At 41.4% G+C, this 9,793-nt stretch overlaps 1 protein-coding gene across 4 annotated transcripts in view; it reads left to right on the top strand.

Annotated features, from left to right (window-relative positions):
- The window catches only part of kaznb (kazrin, periplakin interacting protein b), a 57,828-nt gene extending 48,523 nt beyond the window's left edge, over nt 1-9,305 (top strand). For 2 of the 4 annotated variants that reach the window (XM_028407113.1, XM_028407114.1), the window contains 12 exons: nt 620-756; nt 992-1,162; nt 2,141-2,321; nt 2,454-2,587; nt 2,854-2,977; nt 5,095-5,285; nt 5,399-5,517; nt 6,254-6,485; nt 6,697-6,798; nt 7,184-7,350; nt 7,470-7,560; nt 8,300-9,305. In XM_028407113.1, the coding sequence (XP_028262914.1) occupies nt 620-756; nt 992-1,162; nt 2,141-2,321; nt 2,454-2,587; nt 2,854-2,977; nt 5,095-5,285; nt 5,399-5,517; nt 6,254-6,485; nt 6,697-6,798; nt 7,184-7,350; nt 7,470-7,560; nt 8,300-8,461 (1,811 nt within the window). In that variant the 3' untranslated portion in view covers nt 8,462-9,305. Of the gene's footprint in view, nt 1-619; nt 757-991; nt 1,163-2,140; nt 2,322-2,453; nt 2,588-2,853; nt 4,231-5,094; nt 5,286-5,398; nt 5,518-6,253; nt 6,486-6,696; nt 6,799-7,183; nt 7,351-7,469; nt 7,561-8,299 lie in introns of those variants that run through there. The other 2 variants (XM_028407116.1, XM_028407115.1) reach the window with 2 other exon arrangements.
- The last annotated feature ends 488 nt before the right edge of the window (nt 9,306-9,793 follow it).

Below are 9,793 nucleotides of genomic sequence, written 5' to 3' on the forward strand. Positions count from 1 at the left end.
TAGTTTACTATTGCTGGTTTGCATGGTTCTGTCCACTGCTCAGTACGGAGAGTCACAGTTGGTTAACTGAAGCCTGTAAACTGTCGCCGAACAGGTTTAAATGTGGAGTGTAAAATATGAAGACGCTGACAACAGCGATGCTTCCTGCGTGACACATGTGTGCAGTTGTGGAAAGTACAGGTTCCAGTCTTGCCTCCTCTGTGGAGTTCTGACGACTCTCAGGAGAGAATCATTATAAGCTCTGCCTGCGTACAACCTGACCAGTTACATCACATCAATGCTGTTGTCTCTTAGAGGAGAAGAAAGCTGAAACAAAATCAGATCCAATTCTTTTTTTTCCCTTGAGATTGAGCCAACAGAATCTCTCTGTGCCAGCTGAGACACTTTATTGTATGAATGAATAAGTGCAACAGTGACGATTACATCATTTTTTTCTGGGCTATATCTCGTCTATCTCTCTCTATATCTGCTTATTAACAGAAGACACAGTGTCACCTAGTGGCTCCCTGATGCAATTACAACAGCACGTTTAGAATTCACAGACATATTCTGACAGCATAAATGGCTTTTAGGATCAGATTTGTGCTGCTCAGTTTGTGACTGTGTGTGTGTGTTGCAGCTATGAAAGCTGACCGTAAGCGCCTAAAAGGAGAGAAATCAGACCTGGTGAGTCAGATGCAACAGCTGTACACAACACTGGAGAGCAGAGAGGAGCAGCTGCGAGAATTCATACGCAACTATGACCAACACCGAAAGGTAACATATGTGGTCAACGTATCTGTTTTTGCAGACATGTATGTGTTGATTGGTGTGAAGAAATGTCAGCACTAAAAAAGGCATTTTTAAACAGGAAACATGGTTTAACAAAGTATTAAGTGCACAGGTTTATGGACATGTTTACGTCTTAATTAATGCAAATATATGTCAACCATTCATACCTGTTGACAATGTCAAAGTGGGTTTGGTGTGACTGTGTGTCTGATATCTGCAGGAGAGTGAGGATGCAGTGAAAGCTCTGGCGAAGGAAAAGGACATGCTGGAGCGGGAGAAGTGGGACCTGAGGAGGCAGACCAAAGAATCCATGGAACAGGCCAACATCCTGCGTTCTCAGATGGACATGAAGGAGAACAGGATTAAAGAACTGGAGGCCGAGCTCACCATGGTGAGTCACCCTGCACACGTAGTCGCAAAGCTGTCACCTAAACATCATTATGTGTGGCAACCAGTTGTGGGTTGTGTATTCGTATCACTTCAAACACATGCAGTATAAGCCGCTCTGCGGCGCATCCTCATCCTCTTTCAAAGTCTTTTTCTGGGCTGAGGAAGAATTCCATGCCTTTTTTTTGTCTGCGTTGTTGTGGCGGTCCCTCCCAGGTACAGCCATCAGGCTGCGTGTCATTAATCTCTCCTCTCTCAGCAAGTCACAGCCACCCACAGATCCTCACATCAAGCTGCATCACAGATCAGATTTGTTGGCACATCAGTGCTGGAGCTGCATCACTGTCAAACAAGCCAGCCACAAAAAAATCTACCTAGACTTTTCTCCTTCTTCTTCTTCTAAACTTGCAAATTTGAAGACAGGAAACAATCATTTTTCAAATACCTTACCTTGCTGCAGCTCTTTAATCTAAGCCTGTGTCACCTATTAACAGGTAATAGCTATGTTCATCCACAGTGCCATACCTAATCGTTTCACAAGGTCCATGAAACACTCATGTTTCCATGAGCTGTTGTTCAGGCAGGACTCCATAACCCTACACATTTTCTGGTGGTTAAAAAATGTAAAAGTGCAATGGAGGAAATCAAAACGCAATTTCCCCATTGTGGGACTAATAAAGGTATTCTTAATCTTAAACATCACCTCAAACCTCCAAATGTTCCCTTTACAGAAACAAGAACAGACCAACAGACCTTTATTCTGAAGCTGCACCATGGATTGTAGTTCTGTGACCACATTTCTTTTTGCTCCTACTCATTTGGTCCCCTTAATGAATTTATAGCACAGCTAAACAAGATCAGTAAATCCCAGTAAATGTATGCATCCATGTATACCAGCACGGTCTGACTTTATAACAAAGTTAACTCATATTCATTTAACATTAACTTTTTGCTCATGCTCAGCTCTTCTTATATTTCACAGGCAAAACAGTCTCTGGCCACTTTGACAAAAGACGTACCTAAACGGCACTCCCTGGCCATGCCAACAGAGCCCGTGGTGAACGGCAGCCAGGAGTGGGTGATGCAGGCCGACCTGCCTCTGACAGCCGCCATCCGCCAGAGCCAACAGACGCTCTACCACGGACACGCCACGGACAGACAGGGTAGGCTTTCTGTGACCCGCTCTGCACTGCAGTCTCTGCTTGGTGTTGCTTTAACTGACTCGGCATACTAACAAAGCTTGGAGGTTTTTTCATGCTAACTTTGGGAATTTTCAACATGTGTGACACCTTCAGCTGTGGTCAGGATCAGCCCCTGCCACTCCCGCCAGCCCTCTGTGATCTCTGACGCCTCTGCAGCTGATGGGGACCGCTCGTCCACACCAAGTGACATCAACTCGCCTCGACACCGGACGCACTCCCTCTGCAATGTAAGAGCTGCCTGACCCCCTCGACCAAGTAATCACACCATCCACAAACCCCTCTGCCCCCCTTTGTCTACTCCTGTGTGTGTCTGGTTCCTCTGTCCTGTCAGCCTGATGGGTGCAGCCTGCCTGCTTAGCGCTGGTGGTGAAGTTTAAGGAAGTTTTCTATAGTTTGCTTAATGACTGACAGCTCTCTTTATCTCTACAATAAATACAAAGTCATCATAAAATGGTGGACTAACGTCAGCTCTCTGTGTCCTCTTCCTGTTCAGTCCATGGAGGATCTAGAGGACCAGAAGCGTAAGAAGAAGAAGGAGAAGATGACTCTGGGATCCCTATCACGGGTGTTCGCTCGGGGCAAACAGCGAAAGTCACTGGACCCCGGCTTGTTTGATGGTACAGCTACCCCTGATTATTACATAGAGGAGGATGCCGACTGGTGATGCTGAGCATGCGTGTGTGTGTGTGTGTGTGTGTGCGTGTGTTTAATTTGTGTGGATATCCATCAGGCTTTAACTGCGTGTGTAGACTGTTCTGTTTGTGGGATTGTCTGGAGCAAAGGAAGGAGATGAATGCCCTGAAAGAGACTGCTTTCCCCCATAAATGTACAGTATATTACCCTGAAATTGTATGTTTGTAAATTACATATATATTTATAGTTGTACATGTATGCATATGTATATATGTTTACATGCATATAAATATATATATAGGGTTATTATTCTGTGTAGACCTGTTTATGCTGTATTATCTGTCTTTATGTTTTATGTTTTTTTATAACTGGAGACTTGAAGGACTGCTGTTGATATGTAAATAGAAACTATTGTGAAACTAGTGTTTTACTGTAAATGTCATTTGGATTTTTTTAACTTTAATGTTGCTTTTATCATGCTTTGCAACATTTTTATTCTTATTTTTAAACTTTCAGAGCCATCTTTTATTATGAGAGAGAGGAAATGAGCTTGGATATCAATCATTTTTTTTTAGATTTAATGGCAAAAATTGCGAAAAATTACACTTTATATCAGAGGTATCGCTGTTACATCACGTTCATATAAATACTGGCTTACAGTTTGGGCAGCAGGAGGTCTCCTTCATCATCTTAGTTACTGTAACAAGAAGATTAGCTAACAGGAGTCAGTTTTAATATCTATATGTGATGACACGAACTTAAGATTCATATTCATCTGCTGTCAGAACCACGTGCAAGTGCCAACGGTTTAACACTCATCTTTAAAAAAACAAACTCTATCATTCTGTCACTGTTAGCACTAGCCTCGTAACCTTGTTTATGTCTGACTCAAAGCTACCTAACATGTGCCAACATGAGACAAAGGAATGTGCATTAAAAACATGCATGATCCCTCTGTGTCGCTTCGGTTAGACGACCATTCATTGCCAGTCAAATTAATAATCTCCTGTGTTTACCCCTTTTTCCTTTTTTTTCTTTTTCTTTTTATCTTTCCCTGCATTATGAATGCATGGTTCCCACTTTTTATTTTGATTACTTTTATGTTTTGGCTTTGTGTAAAATTCCTCCTCATTTTCTTGCAAATGTGGCTCTAAGAAATCTCTGTTAATTGCTTTGTAATTTAGAAAATGTTGCATAAAAGATGAAATCTATCAAAGTATTTTATTTAAAAATGAGACAAAAACAAAGAGGTAACTTCAAATATTTATCTGCTGCAGCTGTGGCAGCCAGATGTTGAGGAGGTTTTAGCATTTTCCAATATGAACTATAATTGAAATGAAATCTTATTTTAAAAATAAAACTAGTAACTGAACTCATCCAATGTGGCAGTTTTCTGTTCCATGAGTAATCTTGTTCTTGTGTCCCAGTCTAACATGTCTCTACCTCTCCTCCTGCCATTTCTAATGGCAACTCTCTCCTGCCAGTGAGTAACTCCTCATCTGTGACTACCAGCTGTCTGTTTCTGTACTCTGGGGGATTATTCATATCACTCATGTCCATTGGAAAATACTGTGTGATTTTTTTTAACTCCTTATAGAAAGATGGTGGAATTTGCATGCACATTTTTTGTCAGCATGTGGAGACGAATCAGATAAACACTCTGGATTCGTCGGTTCAGTTTGAATCAGTGTTTCCTGTTCTTTTGAGATGGGCAGAAGCATGATGTTTTATGAATAATCCCTGTGTCTCTTATACATTATCCTAATGGTCTTAAGTCTCCTCATGATCATCGGATTGTTACTACTACTTTACTAAACATTGAACTTTTAAGACACTGCTCATGTAATGAATGAAAGGTTTGTATGTAGAGCACAATTTGAGATTTCGATGCACTCAGATGTAGTTTTGATTGACTTTGACCCTCCTACTTCAACGTACTGCACACTCATCTCCAGTGAAATATTCTGGCACCCTCTAGTGGTCTGATTTGATCATAGTTTATGCACAGGAAGAATAAAGATATAGTGAATGTGTTCATTTTTTGCCTCTGACCCTGAACCTCTCCTGTATGCCACACCATAACTTCTCCTGACCAATCCAGACTCTGACAGCCTCACACAGCAAAGCCTGTCTGATGGAGAGGAGCAGCTGGACCGTCTCCAGCAGGCGGAGTTCACTCGCACTACATGCATGTCACTGTGGAGGGCAGGTGCAGTCCAGGCCTGGATGGAGGTTGTCATGGGAATGCCCATGTACATCCGAGCCTGCTCTGAAAACGTCAAAAGCGGAAAGGTTAGTCTTTTGTGCATTTTGTTTGTTTGTTTGTTTGCTTGCTTTATGTGATGCCTGGGAAAGCTCAGGTGCTCTTCTTGTTTGACAAAGAACTGTTTTTTTCCTGCTGTTAGGTGCTGCTGGGCCTGACAGATGAGGATTTAGAGCTGGGGCTGGGTATCAGTAACCCAATTCATCGCAGGAAAGTACGACTGGCTATTGAGGACTACAGGAGAGCTGAAGGGGAGCAGGGGTAAGTTACAGTTAATAAAACAATGAGCAAAAAGCAGTTATTCAGGAAATGTAGTCAGACATTTTCCCCCATCATAATGTAGAATAAAATATTATACATACAATATTTAGCAGCTTTAGTCATCTTTCAGCAGTTATAGTCAATGGTTTAAGATGAAGGATCTCTTGTCTGACTGAAGCCACAGTTATATAGTGTTTTAGCAGCTAAAATATAAAGGTACTCTGTACTGTTATCATAGCCCAGATTTGTATTATTATTCTCCTTTAATTTGGCCAGATAAATCTATATTAAAACATAAAATATATATTAAAATATATCTGAGCTTTTCAAATGTCAATAGTGGCCTGTTACAAATATGACATACATACTGTACTACTTTACTTAATCATAGTGTTGTATGTTGGTAAGGGCGTCTGTGATCCAGCTGATTTTACTATTATAGTCAGATCTATAATAATTAAAGGATTTAGGCTGAGTACTGAGTACTAATCTGCTGCAAACACAGCTGTCAGATAAATGTACTATATAGGTAAAAAGAAAGTCACATAAAATCCCAAGTACCTTAGAATTGCTATTTACAGTAAGTAGAGTAATTAAACAGAAGATTTGGTTACAAATACAACTCCACAAATTAATACCAAATAGGTGCAGTAAAACGGTCACATGAACACATCGGTAATGCTTTTACTTTGCTGATTATACTTGAGATGTCTTTTGGTCTCTGCTCCTCATCTAGATTATCCAAAGCCTCTGAGATGGACCATCACTGGGTCTCAACATCCTGGCTGAGTGACGTGGGGCTACCTCAGTACTCCCAAACCTTCCAGGCACACTTAGTGGATGGACGAGTGCTGAACTCTCTTAGCCGCAGAGACTTGGAGAGATTCCTCAACATCAGCGACCAGTTCCACCAGACCAGTCTACTTCTGGCCATCCAGCTCCTGCAGATGCTCGGCTTTGATAAAGAGGTCAGATCATAAATCACATATGTCAGATTTCTGAGGTACGCTGACACCCCATCATGTGATTTCTATTATTATCTACTGCAGCTTGAAGCACACAGAAGCTTATGGGGCTGCATTATCTCAGCCGGACCCCCTCTCTCTCTCTTTCTGTCTGTTTTCATTGGCTGGTATCACATTAGTGCTAACACTCTTATCTGTGTTGTGTTTTTAAAAGGCCCTGCAGGCACGACGGACAAAATGTGAGCAGCAGAACCGGGACCCCATTGTTTGGACATGCCACAGAGTGATGAAGTGGATCAGGGACATAGACCTCAAGGTGGGTGGGGTGGTCAGCTCAGGGAATTCCCTTTTGCACTGGAGGTTTCTGTGCCAGACTGAAACCAGATACCACAAAGTATGACTTTTAAGGAGTCCCTGAAAAATAATGATAGCTTTGTTGGTTTGATGGCTCACAGAAGAAAAACAGGAGTGGGAACAAGACCACACAACATGAGTGTTTTTTCTGGGTCTACAATCACAATGAGTCATATTTTGCCTTTGGTTTTCAGGGTTTGCTGGCATTTAGTAGCTAACACTGTGCTTTGGGAGACATTAAACTGTTTCTGGTTTCAAAGGTTTTTACATGGCCGCAGTTAAATCCTGATCTACAGAGCTAAAGAACTCACTGCACCGCTGTATGACTGCTGTGTCCTGCTCTTCAGGAGTTTGCAGATAACCTTCAGGGTAAAGGGATTCATGGAGCAGTCATAGCTCTGGACCAGTCCTTTGACACAGACGCCATGGCCAAAGCTCTGGGGATCCCCAGCAACAAACACATGCTGCACCGGCACCTGTATGAAGAGATGAAAGCCCTGGCTGTCCCTCTCAGGTATGCATCCAAATTTGTGTTATGATTTTAGAATATGCCTTCTCTTGTTACTGTTTCTGCACAAACAAACAAAACAAGTTCCTGCATGTAGAATAACCTCCAATGCTTTTGGTTTACAGTAATGCAGAGCAGGCCACTGAAGTTGTTGGTTTGTCTTCGCCTGTGGCTGTTAACCGCTTTACTGATGAGAGGGTGTCAATGAGAAGAAAGGTATCATTTTATTGTAAATGTCCGAGCCTGCAGTACAAGTGCTGTACAAGGAGCTTTAGATATTTAGAATCCAGCGGGGAGACATTTTCATTCTACTGCAGGATGAACACACAGCAAATAAAACACATTTCCTGCTATAGAGCTCCCACAGAACTCATGATCATGGAGTCAGTGTGCACTTACATAGGGAGACAATGAGGCATGCCAAACCCACAGCAGAGCCATGGCAAGTTTTCCAGAGCCCTTGGAACAACCAAGTACCCAAAGAAATGTTGTTTTCAAGGCAAACTGTTAATGTTTTCTATTAGTCGTGCCTTTTTTAAAAATAAGAATGGACCCTATGAATGTATTGGCCGACACCACCCAGTGTTGAGTTTTAATTTAAATCTCGATTGTGGATTTGGCATAAAAAAATAAATATAAATGTTTTTTTGTGTAACCTTAACCTTTTTTTTAAATGTGAGGTGCTTTATCATTAAAATGTATTGGACCGCCACCACTAGGTGCCACTAAATCCACACACTATTACTGTATTTTATAAATCACTATGAACAAATAATGAGCAGTGATAGTGAAGCACATCACAGAGCCTCAGAGGGAGTTAATGCTTTTATGCCAGCAGATCATGTTGAGAATAAAACATGCTCTTTTCTTTTAATGAACATGTCGGTGTCTCATATTGAATTCAAAGCCTGAAAATAAATTCCACATTCTGCTTTCTGCCTTTTGATCTGCACAGAGTCCTCTGAGGCTGCGTGCAAACAGCCAGTCTGTGGAGCGAGCTCTGGGCTTTCACGGCAGCTGCGGCTCTCTGCCTAGAGAGGCCAGAGTTCAGGCCATTCCCCGGGCCAAAGGCAGCCCCATGCACACCTTCAAGAGCGTGGAAATCACCAACGTCTGAAGCAGCCTCTGCCATTGAGATCTAACCACTGTTTACATTATGACTGTGTGATAGTACTGAAGTGGCACTGGGAGTTGTCTTAAAGGTGTATTTCACTTCATATCCTGTGCGTTCCTCTGAGGTGAAAGAAGATTCATTTTAACCTAATTTCTCTGATGCCTTATCAGGTCTCACATGATCTCACAGCACTGACATCTACTATTATTTATTCAGTAGCACTGTTTTAACATGTTGGTGTATGTAAATGAAGAATTATGATTAATGTATAAAAACAAGTCATTATGATATTTTCACTGTATAGAAACATATCCATATTAACGCTAAGAAGACCTTCATACATAACTGAACTATCCAGAATAAATTGTCAATGAGTTAATTCCATTTTAACATTACATTCTTTTTTTTTATATAAACAGCAGTTTGTAGCACATGAGACAATCCTAAATGATAAATTTCTCTATTCCTCAGTGTTGTATTAAAGGGATCAACTGTCTTCCCATGTGTAATATATAGATTAATCCAGGCAAATGTTGGTTATAAAAGAGATTATGTATAATATAGACAGGTCTGAATATTATACAATTGTGAGAATGTAATGGTATATTTTGTACAGTTTTGATCATGTTTTATAACACACAGCTGAACTTCCTGAGCATGAAAACACTCTTTAAATGTCACCACACAGAGCCTCACTGTGTGCGGCTGTCGGCTGAAACCCTGAGGTTAATCCAAACAGCACGAGAACAGGTTTGTCTGCAGTTTTCTGGGCGTCTGTCTCCTCCAGTCAAGGTGTTTAAGCGGGAAGATCAGACCAGTTCAAACCTGCACAGAGATCGAAGGGAAGAGCTCCAACCAGTGTTTAACCAACATGTTCAAATACAACATGAAGCTGTTGTGATGCAACGCAAGACAAATGCATTAAAATGGAAAAACACATTATCCAGTCTTTGTTATTGTGTAAAGATTCTGAAGACCCTGTGTGTGTGTGTTTGTGTGTGTGTGTGTGTGTGTGTGCGTGCACTTACATCTATCATCCATGTAGTTTATTATTATTGCTCAAAATTAGCAACTCATTGATCCTGTTTATGAGTGCCTTAACCTGACATTACCAGGCTGCAGGACGAGCCATGAACATTTTTAATCATACTTCAGGAAATTATCAGATGCTGGTATGAAGGTGACATAATATGATGCACAAAAAGAGTCTTCTCCCTGCACAGCAAGGGGAAGAAAGCACCAAACTTCCCTCTTCATCAAACCTCCCACTTCTTCTCTGACCACTGACCCTGCTGTAATATGAAGGTGAACACCTGGTTGTGTGTGAAGCGCTTT

The sequence above is a fragment of the Parambassis ranga genome, chromosome 5 (genome assembly GCF_900634625.1).
Source record: "Parambassis ranga chromosome 5, fParRan2.1, whole genome shotgun sequence".
Lineage (NCBI taxonomy): Eukaryota > Metazoa > Chordata > Actinopteri > Ambassidae > Parambassis > Parambassis ranga.